At 43.5% G+C, this 17,932-nt stretch overlaps 1 protein-coding gene across 2 annotated transcripts in view; it reads right to left on the bottom strand.

Moving 5' to 3' along the window:
- The window catches only part of LOC112246703 (transmembrane protein 163-like), an 82,452-nt gene that overhangs the window by 5,555 nt on the left and 58,965 nt on the right, over positions 1–17,932 (bottom strand). For both annotated transcript variants that reach the window (XM_024415192.2, XM_024415193.2), the window contains exons 3-5: positions 9,610–9,653; positions 8,868–8,959; positions 7,874–7,970 (exon numbers count right to left, since the gene is read on the bottom strand). In XM_024415192.2, the coding sequence (XP_024270960.1) occupies positions 7,874–7,970; positions 8,868–8,959; positions 9,610–9,653 (233 nt within the window). The remainder of the gene's footprint in view (positions 1–7,873; positions 7,971–8,867; positions 8,960–9,609; positions 9,654–17,932) is intronic.

The following is a 17,932-nucleotide window of genomic DNA, read 5'->3' as shown; positions in this document are numbered from 1 at the left end:
AAATATCTTCAGTTTACAACACAAAACCCCAGATAATGCATGCAGAGCAGTTAGGCTGATACCCGCTAATTATCCAAATCCAGAAAATAAATTCTTCAACCACCTAAAAAGAAGCGATTCCCAAACCTTCCAAAACCAAGCAATCACATACAGAGAGATAAACCTGGAGAAGAGTCCCCTAAGCAAGCTGGTCCTGGGGCTCTGTTCACAAACACAAAAAGACCCTGCAGAGCCCCAGGACAGCGACACAATTAGACCCAACCAAATCATGAGAAAACACATAAATAATTACTTGACACATTGCAAAGCATTAACAAAAAAACAGAGCACACTAGAATGTGATTTGGCCCTAAACATAGAGTACACAGTGGCAGAACACCTGACCACTGTGACAGACCCAAAATTAAGGAAATCTTTGACTATGTACAGACTCAGTGTGTCAAGCCCTGACCATAGAGAGCCTTTTATTCTCTATGTTGGTTAGGTCAGGGTGTGACTAGGGTGGTTTATCTAGGTTGTTTTATGTCTATGTTGGCCTGGTATGGTTCCCAATCAGAGGCAGCTGTTTATCGTTGTCTCTGATTGGGGATTATATTTAGGCAGCCATTTCTCTACTATTTTTTTTGTGGGATCTTGTTTTTGAGTCAGTGCATGTTACACCTCAGTACTGCACAGTCGTTGTTTGTTTCTTGTTTTGAGTTTCACATAATAAAGATGTGGAACTCCATTCACGCTGCGCCTTGGTCCGAGTATGCTTCAAAAAATTGTGACACAGTGAGCATAGCCTTGCTATTGAGAGAGGACGCCGTAGGCAAACCTGGCCCTCAAGAGAAGACAGGCTATCTGCACACTGCCCACAAAATTAGGTGGAAACTGAGTTGCACTTCCTAACATCCTGACAATGTTTATAAATTCCCATGTCTATTGGGTGAAAGGAAAGGCGGCCAAAGGAGGTGTTGGCTTTGGGGATGACCAGTGAAATATACCTGCTGGAGCGTGTGCTACGGGTGGGTGTTGCTATGGTGACCAGCGAGCTGAGATAAGGCGGAGCTTTACTTAGCAAAGACTTAAGGATGACCTGGAGCCAGTGGGTTTGGCGACGAATATGTAGCGAGGACCAGCCAACGGGAGCATATAGGTCGGAGTGGTGGGTAGAATATTGGGCTTTGGTGACAAAACGGATGGCACTGTGATAGACTGCATCCAATTTGCTGAGTAGAATGTTGGAGGCTATTTTGTAAATGACATCGCCAAGTCAAGGATCGGTAGGATAGTCAGTTTTATGAGGGTATGTTTGGCAGCATGAGTGAAGGAGCTTTGTTGCGAAATAGGAAGGCAATTCTAGATTTAACTTTGGTTTCGAGATGCTTAAATGTGAGTCTGGAGGGAGAGTTTACAGTCTAACCAGACATCGGTGTTCGCCTTAGCAATCTCACTAGGATAAAGACCTCCTCCATTCCTGCCATTATTGAAAAGATCGTGATACCTCACATCTCAAAATAGAGCTACTTAATGCTAGATACCTTACTTCAAAGGCAGTTATAGTCAATGAACTAATCACTGATCATAATCTTGATGTAATTGGCCTGACTGAAACATGGCTTAAGCCTGATGAATTTACTGTGTTAAATGAGGCCTCATCTCCTGGTTACACTAGTGACCATATCCCCCATGCATCCCGCAAAGGTGGAGGTGTTGCTAACATTTACAATAGCAAATTTCAATTTACCAAAAAAATTATGTTTTTTGTCTTTTGAGCTTCTAGTCATGAAATCTATGCAACCTACTCAATCACTTTTTATAGCTACTGTTTAAAGGCCTCCTGGGCCATATACAGCGCTCCTCATTGAGTTCCCTGAATTCCTATCGGACCTTGTAGTCATAGCAGATAATATTCACATTTTTGGTGACTTTAATATTCACATGGAAAAGTCCACAGACAAACTCCAAAAGGCTTTCGGAGCCATCATCGACTCAGTGGGTTTGGTCCAACACGTCTCTGGACCTACTCACTGTCACAGTCATACTCTGGACCTAGTTTTGTCCCATGGAATAAATGTTGTGGATCTTAATGTTTTTCCCCATAATCCTGGACTATCGGACCACCATTTTATTACATTTGCAATTGCAACAAATAATCTGCTCAGACCCCAACCAAGGAGCATCAAAAGTTGTGCTATAAATTCCTAGAGAACACAAAGATTCCTTGATGCCCTTCCAGACTCCCTCTGCCTACCCAAGGACGTCAGAAGACAAAAATCAGTTAATACCCTCTTGGTGTTAGGGGGCAGTATTTTAATTTTTGGAGAAAAAAAACGTTCCCGTTTTAAACAGGATATTTTGACAGGAAAAGATGCTAGAATATGCATATAATTGACAGCTAAAGATATTGTAAAGATATTGTCTGTGAGTATAACAGAACTGATGTTGCAGGCGAAAGCCTGAGAAAAATCCAATCCGGAAGTGCCCCAGGTTTTGAAAGCGCTGCGTTCCAATGACTCCCTATTCAGCTGTGAATGTACCATCAACGAGCTTACGCTTTCTACGTATTCCCCAAGATGTCTACAGCATTGTGACGTAGTTTTACGCATTTCAGTTGAAGAATAGCCGTAGGCGGCCACATTGCATAAGTGGTCACATGGTGGCTCCGAGAGAGATTCTCGCGTAAAATACAGAGGTAGCCATTACTCCAATCGTTCCTTGTGAAAAACGAATTGTCCCGACGGATATATTATCGATTAGATATTAGAAAAACACCTTGAGGATGGATTCTAAACAACATTTGCCATGTTTCTGTCGATATTATGGAGCTACTTTGGAATATATTTCGGCGTTGTGGTGACCGCAATTTCCGGGCAATTTCTCAGCCAAACGTGAAGAACAAACAGAGCTATTTCGCCTACAAAAATAATATTTTGGGAAAAAATGAACTTTGGCTGTCTACCTGGGAGTCTCGTGAGTGAAACCATCCGAAGTTCATCAAAAAAACTATTTAATTTGATTGTCACGCCCTGGTCTTAGTATTTTGTGTTTTCTTTATTTATTTTGGTCAGGCCAGGGTGTGACATGGGTTTATTTTGTGGTGTGTTTGTGTATGGGGGTTTTTCGTAGGTTTTGGGATTGTGGCTTAGTGGGGTTTTCTAGCATAGTCTATGGTTGCCTGAGGCGGTTCTCAATCAGAGGCAGGTGATTCTCGTTGTCTCTGATTGGGAACCATATTTAGGCAGCCATATTCTTTGAGTGTTTCGTGGGTGATTGTTCCTGTCTCTGTTTATTGTCACCAGATAGGCTGTATAGGTTTTCACGTTCCGTTTATTGTTTTTGTATTTATCGTGTTTTCTTCATCATTAAAGATGTATCGAATTAACCACGCTGCATTTTGGTCCGACTCTCTCTCGATGGAAGAAAACCGTAACATTGATTGCTTTTCTGATTTCCGTGACAAGGTTGCCTGCTGCTAGCAAGGCATAATGCTATGCTAGGCTATGATAAACTTACACAAATGCCTGTCTAGCGTTGGCTGTAAAGCATATTTAGAAAATCTGAGATGACAGGGTGATTAACAAAAGGCTAAGCTGTGTTCCAATATATTTCACTTGTGATTTTCATGAATAGGAATATTTTCTAGGAAGATTTATGTCCGTTGCGTTATGCTAATTAGTGTCAGATGATGACAATGGTCCCGTTCACGGGATGGGGTGTCACTACAGGTTAAAAACTAAAAACATTTCTCATAAGAAACTAGCTCCCTGGTATACAGAAAATACCCGAGCTCTGAAGCAAGCTTCCAGAAAATGTAAACGGAAATGGCGCCACACCAAACTGGAAGTCTTCCGACTAGCTTGGAAAGACAGTACGTGCAGTATCGAAGAGCCCTCACTGCTGCTCGATCGTCCTATTTTTCCAACTTAATTGAGGAAAATAAGAACAATCTGACATTTCTTTTTTATACTGTCGCAAAGCTAACTAAAAAGCAGCATTCCGCAAGTGAGGATGGCTTTCACTTCAGCAGTAATAAATTCATGAACTTCTTTGAGGAAAAGATCATGAATATTAGAAAGCAAATTACGGACTCCTCTTTAAATCTGCGTATTCCATCAAAGCTCAGTTGTCCTGAGTCTGCACAACTCTGCCAGTACCTAGGATCAAGAGAGACCGTCAAGTGTTTTAGTACTATATCTCTTGACACAGATGAAAATAATCATGGCTTCTAAACCTTCAAGCTGGAAACTGGATCCTATTCCAACTAAACTACTGAAAGAGCTGCTTCCTGTGCTTGGCCCTCCTATGTTGAACATAATAAACGGCTCTCTTTCCACCGGATGTGTACCAAACTCACTAAAAGTGGCAGTAATAAAACCTCTCTTGAAAAAGCCAAACCTTGACCCAGAAAATATAAAAAACTATCGGCCTATATTGAATCTTCCATTCCTCTCAAAAAATTTACAAAAAGCTGTTGCACAGCAACTCACTGCCTTCTTGAAGACAAACAATGTATACGAAATGCTTCCGTCTGGTTTTAGACCCCATCATAGCATTGAGACTGCACTTGTAAAGGTGGTAAATGACCTTTTAATGGCATCAGACCGAGGCTCTGCATATGTCCTCGTGTTCCTAGACCTTAGTGCTGCTTTTGATACCATCGATCACCACATTCTTTTGGAGAGATTGGAAACCCAAATTGGTCTACACGGACAAGTTCTGGCCTGGTTTAGATCTTATCTGTCGGAAAGACATCAGTTTGTCTCTGTGAATGGTTTGTCCTCTGACAAATCAACTGTAAATTCTGGTGTTCCCCAAGGTTCCGTTTTGGGACCACTATTGTTTTCACTATATATTTTACCTCTTGGGGATGTCATTCGAAAACATAATGTTAACTTTCACTGCTATGCGGATGACACACAGCTATAAATTTCAATGAAACATGGTGAAGCCCCAAAATTGCCCTCGCTAGAAGCCTGTGTTTCAGACATAAGGAAGTGGATGGCTGCAAACTTTCTACTTTTAAACTCGGACAAAACAGAGATGCTTGTTCTAGGTCCCAAGAAACAAAGAGATCTTCTGTTGAATCTGACAATTAATCTTAATGGTTGTACAGTCGTCTCAAATAAAACTGTGAAGGACCTCGGTGTTACTCTGGACCATGATCTCTCTTTTGACGAACATATCAAGACTGTTTCAAGGACAGCTTTTTTCCCATCTACGTAACATTGCAAAAATCAGAAACTTTCTGTCCAAAAATGATGCAGAAAAATTAATCCATGCTTTTGTTACTTCTAGGTTAGACTACTGCAATGCTCTACTTTCCGGCTACCCGGATAAAGCACTAAATAAACTTCAGTTAGTGCTAAATACGGCTGCTAGAATCCTGACTAGAACCAAAAAAATGTATCATATTACTCCAGTGCTAGCCTCCCTACACTGGCTTCCTGTTAAGGCAAGGGCTGATTTCAAGGTTTTACTGCTAACCTACAAAGCATTACATGGGCTTGCTCCTACCTATCTCTCTGATTTGGTCCTGCCGTACATACCTACACGTACGCTATGGTCACAAGACGCAGGCCTCCTAATTGTCCCTAGAATTTCTAAGCAAACAGCTGGAGGCAGGGCTTTCTCCTATAGAGCTCCATTTTTATGGAATGGTCTGCCTACCCATGTGAGAGACACAGACTTGGTCTCAACCTTTAAGTCTTTACTGAAGACTCCTCTCTTCAGTGGGACATATGATTGAGTGTAGTCTGGCCCAGGAGTGTGAAGGTGAACGGAAAGGCTCTGGAGCAACGAACCGCCCTTGCTGTCTCTGCCTGGGCGGTTCCCCTCTTTCTACTGGGTTTCTCTGCCTCTAACCCTATTACAGGGGCTGAGTCACTGGCTTACTGGTGCTCTTTCATGCCGTCCCTAGGAGGGGTGCATCACTTGAGTGGGTTGAGTTACTGATGTGATCTTCCTGTCTTGGTTGGAGATGTTTGTGGGCTATACTCGGCCTTGTCTCAGGATGGTAAGTTGGTGGTTGAAAATATCCCTCTCGTGGTGTGGGGGCTGTGCTTTGGCAAATGGGTGGGGTTATATCCTTCCTGCTTGGCCCTGTCCGGGGATATCATCGGATGGGGCCACAGTGTCTCCTGACCCCTCCTGTCTCAGCCTCCAATATTTATGCTGCAGTAGTTTATGTGTTGGGTGGCTAGGGTCAGTTTGTTATATCTGGAGTACTTCTCCGGTCTTATCCGGTGTCCTGTGTGAATTTAAGTATGCTCTCTCTAATTCTCTCTTTCTCTCTTTCTTTCTCTCTCTCGGAGGACCTGAGCCCTAGAACCATGCCTCAGGACTACCTGGCATGATGACTCCTTGCTGTCCCCAGTCCACCTGGCCGTGCTGCTGCTCCAGTTTCAACTGTTCTGCCTGCGGCTATGGAATCCTGACCTGTTCATGGGACACGCTACCTGTCCCAGAACACATTGTCCAAAGAAGGGCCAGAATGAACAGGATATGTGTACAGTTGATATTTCACTTGCTTTGGCAATGTCAAAACGTGTGTGTTTCCCTTGCCAATAAAGCCAATTGAATTGAATTGAATTGGAGAGAGAGAGAGAGAGAGAGAGAGAGAGAGAGAGAGAGAGAGAGAGAGAGAGAGAGAGAGAGAGAGAGAGAGAGAGAGAGAGAGAGAGAGCTGAAATACTGCAGATATTTTTAGATTGTGCTTGCATGCGCCAGAAGAAGAGCCAGTGATGGGCCCTCCCCGGACATGCATATCCTCCTGAGCACAAGACTCACTGGCTTGATTAACATAGCAGAGCTGCTGGTTCAAACAGATATCCCCTCACAGGCACTCATCTCAAACTATCACTCCTCCCCTCGCTCTGATTCTGTCTCTCTCTACCTCTCATTTTCTCGCTCCTTCTCACTGCTTACCTACCCCCCCTTCGCACACGATTTCCTCTATTCCCCAATTCACTCTCCCTCCCTCTATTCCTATCCACCCACTCTCTCTCGACCCATTTCCCTCTCTCCATCTCTATCCTTACAACAGAGATCAAGGCTAGGCTGGGCTGTAGGTCTGTACTTCCTGACGTGGTAATGTGCAGCTAATTGGTCGTTTTCAGACCAGTGGCTGCATCGCACAGCAGCTGTTGGCACTTTGTTGCCATGGAGCAGACTTAAAAGACTTATCAGTCCTTCTGCTCCACTGATTACAGGTGTCGGCTCCAAATCAGAGAGAGAAACCACTAATTTACAAACCAATACAGCAAATAAGGAAAACAGGGAGAGAGAGTGGAAATATATTTGCATTCATTCAAACATTGCAGTAACACATAGGATATGTGCAAATTGTGGACTTAATATATAAAGAAAGAAATTGTAAGGGCTAAATCTGAAAAAGTGCTAATTCTGCTCTCATAGCTGCTAGTGCATAGTGTATCTAGTTGTCTACCTAGAATGGAAATCTCTGAACAGTTGTTTTGATTCGGTAACTTTAGTCCTGTTGATGTTTTTGATGCATCAATCTACAGAGGTGTAGGAAAGGTTGCATTGCCTGGCAACAGCGAAATGAGACTATTCCGGGATTAGTGTCATAAACTAGTCACTATTTTCACTGCTTCCTTTTCCTCGCCTTTACTTCAGCAGCTCTTGCACTCCATCACATGGGCAGGTGAAACAGAGAGAGACAGAGGAACCGGCGGCATTCGTTGACGTCACAGGCACAAACTGGGGCTATAAAAAGCCACCTGCCAGTACATACAGTATAAAACACGGGGAAGCATTTGAGAAAAGCTTCTGAAAATACAGGGTATGTAATCGCCCTATGATTGTGTGTGTGTGTGTGTGTGTGCTTGCATGCTTGCGTGCACATCTGTGTATGTGGGGGGTCTCTCACCACTTCTGGAAGCAGCTTGGTGGCCAGGTCATGGATTGCTTTTCCTAGAATACACAGGGAGGACAAGATGAAGACCACCCCAAGGACCACGCACGCTCTGTGGACAGACAGAAATCAAGTCTTAGGGCTTCTTCCATTGTCATCCTCCAGTAAAATTGGAAGCAAAAAATATTCACAAAAACATATTTTTAAGTTCATTTTAATTTATTTTTTGCTGCACCTCACCGTGGTACACTTAAATAGATGTATTGGTTCTCCAGGGAGCCATAACTGATTGTGAATTCTACTTTAACACAGGTGTAATCAGGCATAGAGAGGCAGAGGAGATCTGTTCCAATTAAATAAAAGTGAAACGCGTCTGTTCTCTGGGTTCCTGGCTATGGTTACAGCAGCAGCTTCACAGCTCAGTACTTTGGCGCCAGAGAAAGATGTTTGCTTCCTCTGCCATTTCTTCCCCATTTATCTCTCATTTTGACACTTCCGCAAAGGAGGAATGAGAATGTCTCCATCCATCCCTCCCTCCCTCCACCTCCATCCCCCCTTACAGCAGGCGGGCATAAGATGGATGGTAGATGGGCGCCATTGTCCTTTATCATTGTAGCGCCTGCAGTGCTGAGGAAGTAGCTGTGACATGCCAGAACAAGGCCGTCAACCAGGAACAAGATGTAGACTGGGACGAACCCCTGTATTACTGTGGAAGATGTCCTGTATCATTGTACACTGGGAGAGATATACTGTGCCTGGATGTGGCTGCCTGGACTAGAAATACATTTAATGTCTCAACAGCTCAATAATGTAATGTATGAGACACACTGATATAGAGTCGAGCCAAAGGCAAAGTACAAGGCAGGTTTCTGAAGATAATAACCCAGTAGGCTACTAGAGGAGGGAGAACTGTTGCTACGGTGGTGTACATGGAATGTTCTAATAGGGAACACCATGCAACCTGTATGTTCAATGAGATGAATATGAATGTTGCGCCCGTTTCACTCACATGTACTCCCTATGGGCGGAGTGGACAGCTGCGGCATTGCTATAGCGCCACAGCACGATAATTGAAGATAGCACGTCCAACGTGGCGTCAAACTGCAAAGACAGACAACCTGCGATTAGGCCTCCAGTGAGGATACATCAAATAACAAAGTATTTAGTACATTCAGGAAAACACTCAACTCTAGTCCCACCTCCCATTCCCCCCTACTCCATATGCTCTACTAATAGACTAGGCTGGTTACTGGACAGTAGGATACAAATCCCCATTAAAATCTGTCAATTTAAAATAGAGATATCTGCCTCAAATAAACCCATCCGCCGATGTCGCACTTCCACACCTGTGGTGTATGTCAGACCATGAGACAAGCAGAAAATCGGTCTTCTCACAAAATTGTCCGGAGTGTCCGAACCAAACTATTATGACCCCTCTATAGACATGGCCTTAACAGCGCCTCATTATCCTCCATCATCCAGCTCCTCATTATCATCCATTATCATCCATGTCTAATATGCAGACTCTCTCTAGTAACCTGTTCTCGTTTACCTGACATGACATGATAGCTTCTTTTATAGCATCCTAGAGCTTCCCACAGTATCTGTGGGGATATTTCTGTTATCACACAGTGTTCTGATGTGCTGTTACCAAGGAAACAATGGCAGACAACTTGCATCTGATCCCCACCAGAGTTAATAAATTAACACCATGACTTTATGACTAATTAATAAGTATAAATGGAACTCACTGCAAATCCAAATGCTGACGCGCTGTGTCTCATGAACGAAACAGCTAGAGAGAAGAGAGAGAGAAAGAGAGAGAGGGAGAGAGGGAGAGAATAAATGAATGCCTGAGGAACAAAATACAAAGGATTCTAACAGCAAAAGTAATGATAACAGCAACATCCGTGTAAATATTGCTATTTCAAACACAGACAAACACACGTACACACGGACACACACACACACACACACACACACACACACACAGAAATTATTTTTGTTATGTAAATAGTTTAGGATTTTTCAGAATCAAAGATCAAAACACTGATAACCCATTATGTTTGTACATAATTCATTTTATCAGCACACCTTTTAAAGTGTAGCTTGAATTTGAGGAGAATTATTCCGAGATTAGCACTATACTGTAATAATCTCTGAGCAAAAATGGTATGGATTTTTAAACAGCTATAATCCTACACAGGGAAGGTTTGAAAGGCATAGAGGATAAAGATCTGTTAACACGTTCCATTTGATTTCTCCTCAATAATGGATTGTTAGAGTTGAGAATGGAACAGAAGATTATCCATCAAAGCATCTTATACATTTGTAGCATTTGACTCATCAGGCACTTAATGGTTATAATAACAAGCTTGATTCATCTGATTCTGGCCCAAATCCTCCATATTCTCTCCATCCGTTTCTGTTCATTCCGTCCTTGTGAAGCTGGGGGCTTTTAAGTTTCCTATGTGATGCATTCATTTTCAGGGCGGTAACAGTCCCACGGGGCGCCCTGTCGCTAGGCAGATCACCATGGAGACGGGCAATCTGAGTGCGAGCTGAGCTGGAGGAGAGTTTCAACAGGGCTTTTATCTCAGTCTCTCTATCTTTGATCCACCAATCAATGGCTGCCATGGAGGCTATGGTGTGACCTCTCTGGTCTAGGTCTTAAAAGGCTTAAAAAGGGTCTGTGGCGTAGGGGACCATGGTGACAGACAGACCCATGACGCGTGATGCTAAGATGCTCTGGCAGACTGGCACCATATTAGAACTACCAACTTCCTCTTATCCCCTCAGTCAACACCGTAGGCCAGGTCGATGCAAATAACACAAACAAAAAAGGGATCTGCAGGACAGTCTGACAGTCCAACAGTCAAGTGAGAGAGAGGAACAAACAGGCTCACTCCTGGTGACAGCTGGTCTGCTAGCTGCGGCAGTAGTACAGCGTGAAGCAGGATGAGTGGATCTGCTGGCCGTACTGTCAGCATCCAGTCCTGTACAGGGAGCCCTTAGGTTGTTCTCTTCCCAAGCCGTCTGGAGGCTGGATCAAGGCACCAGGACGCCAGCCAACACAGCCTGCCAAGGGCTGCCAAAGCTCCGCACTCTCTTCTCCCAGACCAGGGATGCATCCCAAATGGCACCCTATTCCCTACATAGTGCCCAGAATGTTAGTCTGCCCTGCAAGCACAGCACCCACACTAACAGACAGACTCACTACTATTGGCACTGAACCATGCAGCCACATACATAAATGCACTCATTCAGAGTGAGTGCAGATACAGAACCCAGAACAAGACAAGCAATACAGCAGGTCACTACAGTGATGCTTATCATTAGCCTGGGCACTAACCAGCACAGCAGTTAGCCTATAACAAAAGCAATGGTATATTTGTTTCAGCACAAAGTGGGATCATTAATCCATGCATTCATTTCCACAGAGAACACACTGTGTGGGGTAATGAGGAGGGGCAACAGGGATACAGAGACAAGAGTCGCTTCCATGCTGGTGAAATGGGTCAGGGACCAGGGTAAGCCTGGAAATGTGACTGTCTAGATTCCAGAGCAATGACCACGGGTGAGGGAGGGGAGGAGAGGGAGGGATGGGGCTAGTGTGTTGGGTGATGGGGCGAAAAAGTATTGAATGACGCTAATAAGTGTAGCCTTTTATCCAGCCAAGGAGTCAAAGAAAAATACCTCAGTATTTATTGCGAAGTATAAGCAAAAACTTGAGCTGGATAAAAGGCAAAAAAAAGTCTCACTTGACAGACTCATGAAAACACAAGGTAGATAGATCTCTGTTGTTGGTATTAATGCTAGTGATTAGTTTACCCAGCTTTGCTTTCAGAGGCGATTGGCGTGTCTGAAAATGTACCCGTTCCGTGTCAAAACAAAGAGAGACGGCAGTGCTACAAAGCTTTGGTGAAGAAGATCTCTTTGTGATTTATGAAAGGAGGCGCATGGAGGAGCACTCAGCACTCGGCTGATACCACACATTTATCAGGGAGCCAAACATGCCTGACAAGCAGCACTTTAGCTGGGGAGAACATAGATAGTATACAGACACAGATGAAGATGTTGTTATTGAAGATATAGGATGCTTCCGTTGTTGGCTTGACAATTGACATATTCACATCTGATGAACTACTCTTACACACAATACAGTATATAATATTCTGTGGAAAACAGTACTGTATACAGGGTTTTGCATCTCATTTGCTCTTTTGTTCTGTTCTATGAATCTTGTAACAACACTATTTTCACAGGGCTAAGTTTAATTGGACTGTGACTCCTCACCTTAATGTCCCTTTCTTCTCCGTCTCCTCAGCATCAACTGTCCCCTCTCTAACTCACAGACAGCCTTCTCCTCTCTCTCTATCTTCATCACTGATCATAAAAGTGAGACTAGGTATTTCCATAAGTAAGACAAATCGCAGCGGAGCTCTCAGTGGCAACTAAACACATCTCATTTTTCTACCTCATTTCTCAACATGTCAGACACACATACAGTAATGTGCCATAACCAGAAATCTGGTGATATACCACACACACACCCACACACACACACAGCGCATACTCAAGAATCAGTCAGCTTTTTCAGATATATTACTGCATATCGAGTCTCATTTTAGTACTGAAATGACTACCTTCGCTAAGAAATTGATTTGGGACCCTAAACACCTGCAAAGATCCTAAATTATCTGAGGTAGAGATACTAATGAACTTGGCAGGGTTTTAACTACAGCAGTAATGTCCTAATGCTGAGCCTGTTATATAAGGACTGGGTGAACGCCAAAGCAAAGCAGGGTCGTTTAGTTGGCAGGAGTGGCACTGCTGAGCCCAGGGTCGCAAGATGCTACACTACACTACAGCAACTGATCTCACATCAGTCCCCACCTCTTACTTCAAGACATTAAAGCAGGGAGAGGAGCTGTAGAGCTGAAAGGAAGTAGCTTGGTAGAAAGATGCCCTCATAAAGGTAGCTTGCTGTCAAATGTATTGTATCTGAGCAATATAGTGTGTAGCTATCCTCTTTCTTTCTTGGAGGAAAGATAACCATGCTCCTCCTATTAGGAGCTGGTTGGGCTCCCAAGTGGCCCAACCACAGGATCTAAGGAACATCTCAGTGCTATAGGCGTCACTACAGATCCTCGGTTCGATTCCAGGCTGTATCACAACAGGCCGTGATTGGGAGTCCCATATGGCGCCGCACAATTGGCCCAGCGTCATCCGGGTAAGGGTTTGGCCGGTGTAGGCCGTCATTGTAAATAGAATTTGTTCTTAACTGACTTGCCTAATTAAATAAAGGTTCAATAAATAAAAAATAAAATAAAATAAAAATTGACAGTGCTCTGCTTTCTAGAGAGTGTTTCTGGTTTGGAACCCGGTCCTAGTACTTTAAATGAAACCCAGATTCTGGCTAAATCCCTTCAGAGGATCAATACAAAATCTACTAGAACAAAATAAATTGCTGTCAGCCTTGTCCCAGGGGAGAAGCATAACACCTCGCCATGAACTGTGATTCACGCCCCTTTAAACCCCAACTCCACTCCTCTTCATTAAAAAACCCATCATTCACCCTGCTATGACAAATAGCTCTGACAGACTCGCAGGAATCATTTGCGGCTAACGAGAAATGTAATTATGTTCCCTCCTCCCTCTTCTTAGGGGCGAGACCCAGATTCCGGGTGTAGTCAATGATCTTGCGATGAATTGGGGAGGGTCACCTGCAATCATATAGCATCTCTTATATTAGATGGATGCAGTGTTAACCATTAAAATAAAAGAATCTGCTTGGCAAAAGCCTCTGTGCCAGTAATATTACACGGGAGAACACGAGCACTGCTTCCATGAATTCCTTCACTTTGCCATGCAGAGACTGTTAGCTAGCATGGTTGTTCCATCACTCAGACTAATGATGATGCTCTGAGGCTGATTACTATAGTATAGTCCTATCTCACTGATGAGATACAGTGTACATAACTTTAATCTAGTTTAAACGGTCCATAGGTTGCTATTGATTAACTATGGAAAATCAAGGAATTTGAAGCCAGTCCTCTTAGTGATTAAGAGAAAACGTTCAAAGGAGACTGGATATTAGAGTTATGCCACTCAGAATGCAACAAGCCTCACCACCGTGAGTGCAATTCTGATCCCAGGAAAACTCAGTGCGTTACCTGTCCTTTGAAATAATAAGAAGGGGAAACAGACTATCATCTTCTTCAGGGGCAGACTTTCAAACCTTCGTGGAAATGGGATGCTCTAGAAATCACTGGCAGATCACTGCAGGGTGTGTGTGTGCATGTGTGTGTGTGTGTGTCTAGTGTGTGTCTGCATGTACTGTACATACTGTAAGAGTGAAGTTGAGAACAGTGTTGTTGAGAGAGGTTAGCAATGGTTTAGTACTTTATCTTGGTCCGTTAGCTAATTGTCTCATGTTGATAAACATAACTAAATCCTTGGTGCAGCAGCAGCTGGTTTAAACAAAGCCCTTGGCTCCCGGATCTTTTCTTCTTAATTAACAGGCGCTTATACAATAAGACCTCTGAGGGGCTTCAGCCTCCCCCTGCAAAACCACTCGGACCTCTCCCTTTCCTCCCAAATCACCCCCCTCTGTCCTCTGCTTCCTCCCAAAACACCCCCCTATGTCCTTCACAGAGCCTCAGAGCAGCGGCCCAGTTGAAAAGTAGACACATCCGACATGGCTTTACCCCGCTGCTCAGCTGCAATATGTTGTGTTTAATAATTCAGGACCTACAGCACTGGGCCGCTCCACTCTGGCTGAGAGGCCGGCTCCAGTCCACAGCTCCCCTGCAGAGCCAGGGGAGGAACCCACATCCCTCTCTCCCCCTTCCTCCCCCTCCCTCTCGCTCCAGTCCACACTGGCTCCCCCAGCCTCCCCTTTGTCTGCAGCACCTCTCAGGCCCTCTCCTAAATTGATTTCAATGCAAACGATCGATTCCTTCAGTAAGGGAAGTGCCACCTGGGATTCGGCTGCCTGCCTGCCACTGAGGCTTCTGTTGTTATGAGAGTTTGTGTCAAAAAAAGTGGGGTGCAGGCGCCTGGACTAAAGCATGGCACAAATACACATTACAGGAGAAAGTCCTCAGTGGTATCAACATTGACCCACAACAACAAAATAGACATGGAAAGTGTTAAAAATGTTATATTTTGAGGAAAAACGGTCTCCAGTGTGTCAGTATATTAATGTTCTTCACAGCTCTGAGACACATCGTGCTGTGTGCTGCTGAAGGACATCTCAGCACATTCTCTCACAAAACACCAGCTGAGTGTGAAAACACAGCATAGTAGCACCAAACAACGGCATCACTTTTCCACCAGGATGTTTGTTCACTAACTGTCTGCAAAGGCTTACTGCACCAAAATGACAATACATTTAAAAAACAATCGCCGTTGATATTAAATCCTGTCGGACTGCATCTGCCAACTGTAGTCTACTGCATATACTACGTACATTTTACAGTATTAGATTTAATTTTGGCTAACTGAAAATAACTGCTTTGTTTTCTCTTATTGCAAATCCATGGAGTAAGCTGGCAAATTACAATTATACACCTTTGAAAAGCATATTTGCAGTACTGATGATTTACTGGTGAAGAACTGAGGCCACTCTACAGAATCTGACTGATCTGATTTACGTTGAGCCGTGGGAGGGCGCAGCGAGAAGCCAACAGAGGAACAACTTAATTGGGAGAATTCAGGACAAATATAATGGGGATAAATAACTTGACTGCACTTGAAGTTCTTGAAATGTTCCTGATTGACTGACCTTCATGTCTTAAAGTAATGATGGACTGTCATTTCTCTTTGCTCATTTGAGCTGCTCTTGCCATAATATGGACTTGGTCTTTTACCAAATACCCCCCCGCCGCCCTTTTAAGAAGGCACACCTGTTAATTGAAATGCATTCCAGGTGGCAAAGGGAGGCTACTTGAAGAATCTCAAATATAAAATATATTTAGATTTGTTTAACAGTTTTTTGGTTACTACATAATCCCATGTGTTATTTCAAAGTTTTGATGTCTTCACTATTATTCTACATTATAGAAAATAGTAAAAATAAAGAAAAACCCTTGAATGAGTAGGTGTTCTAAAACTTTTGACCGGTAGTGTATGTTCATACACAAGAACTTCAGCACAAGAACTCATCGGGAGCTTCATGCAATGGCTTTCCATGTCCAAGCATCTGGGTTTGGCAGATGCCAGGAGAACGCTACCTGTCTCCAATGCATACTGCCAACTGTAAAGTTTAATGGTGGAAGAATAATGGTCTGGGGCTGTTTTTAATGGTTTGGGCTAGGTCCCTTAGTTCCAGTGAAGGGAAATATTAATGCTACAGCATACAATGACATTCTAGACAATTCTGTGCTTCCAATTTTGTGGAAAAAGTATGGGGAAGGCCCTTTTTCTTTTTCAGCATGACAATACCCCATGCACAATGTGAGGTCCATACAGAAATGGTCTGTCGAGATCGGTGTGGAAGAACTTGACTGGATTGCACAGAGCCCTGACCTCAACCCCATCGTACACCTTTAGGATGAATTGGAACACTAACTGCGAGCCAGGCCTAGTCGCCTAACATCAGTAACCAACCTCACTAATGCTGTTGTGGCTGAATGGAAGCAAGTCTCCGCAGTAATGTTCCAACATCTTATGGAAAGGCTTCCCAGAAGAGTGGAGGCTGTTATAGCAGCAAAGGGAGAACCAACTCTATATTAATGCCCATGATTTTGGAATGAGAGCTTTGTCGAGCAGGTGTCCACATACTTTTAGTCGTCTAGTGTATTTGTGCCCAAAGCATTAATTGGAGAGAAAAAAAACACTTCAAACACCCCACCTCGAACTTTGATCTCCAACAGAACATTCTTGTTATTTCCTCATAGAGGAGGAGCTGGCCAATCAGCAGTCTACTCTCCTGAATATTTTTAATGGCCCGTATATACCCACAATATTCTGTTGTTGAGGTACGCCCATATCATCAAGGAAAACTATTTTACTCGCACTGTAAATAATTAGGTCCTATTTTATACAAATCTTTAAAAACTGGACGGTTTGTTAAAGTGATTTGTAGAGGCTTACAGAGCCATAGAAAGTCTATGATGTAATTTAGAGTAATTTCACGTGGACACACACACACACACACACACACACACACACAAAACACATTTCTCTTGGGGCTAACTCAATTTACCCACCAACACATTAGAGGCCAAACAACATTAGTGTTTACTAATGTATACAATAAACATTAGTGTTTAATAAATCAATTCATTATCAGCTTTCAAATCCTTAAGGACTCTTATTCGCCAGTGGCAAGAATTGACACTGCCACAGCCTGATCTTAAACAGCTTATGATTCATTATCCTGGAAAACTGTAAAGTAATTAAACATTATGGAGATAGAGAAAAGCATGAGTGATGTACACCTCTGAAGACTAGACAGTGTGAGAACAGGCTATATCTGTTTGGTTCCTATGTTGAGGCCATTGAGTGCAGAGTCTGGCAGCTGCCTGGTGCCTGCCTTGTTGTGGCTGATATGAAAAGGTACACTTTGTATCCAGTGCTACCTTGGCATGTCTAATCTGGGTTGATCTATTGAGGTCACTACAGCAGCCTAATGTTGTCTACTCCCAGCTCCGTGAAGGTTCCATGGTTCCACAGTGCCTCTTGAGACCAGGCTAACTAACTGGGACTGGCTGTGGATTCACCTGAACTCCTTTTTCATGAACAACATGATTCATCTAGGCTCTGATTACACACCAGGGCCAGCAGTAGTCCTCCACACTGCACCTGCTCCATCCTAACCCTCCCTTTACAGCCACACAAACAAACACACACACACACAAACACACACACAAACACAGTCACACACACACACAAACGCACACACACATACACAAATGCAAACAGAAACTAACACCAATTTCCTTCTCAGCTCAGCTTCAGATGCATTAGGGCTACTAGCTAACTGGCAATAGGCTGTTTATTTAATTAGGTAATGAATCTGATGGAGAAAGATCTGTTTGTAACCAGTATCACTCTAAGCCTCTTTCT

This window comes from Oncorhynchus tshawytscha, linkage group LG03, assembly GCF_018296145.1.
Source record: "Oncorhynchus tshawytscha isolate Ot180627B linkage group LG03, Otsh_v2.0, whole genome shotgun sequence".
In the NCBI taxonomy this organism is placed as follows: Eukaryota; Metazoa; Chordata; class Actinopteri; order Salmoniformes; family Salmonidae; genus Oncorhynchus; species Oncorhynchus tshawytscha.
The sequence above is the reverse complement of the archived record's forward strand: the minus strand, read 5'-3'. Positions and strand labels throughout refer to the sequence as shown.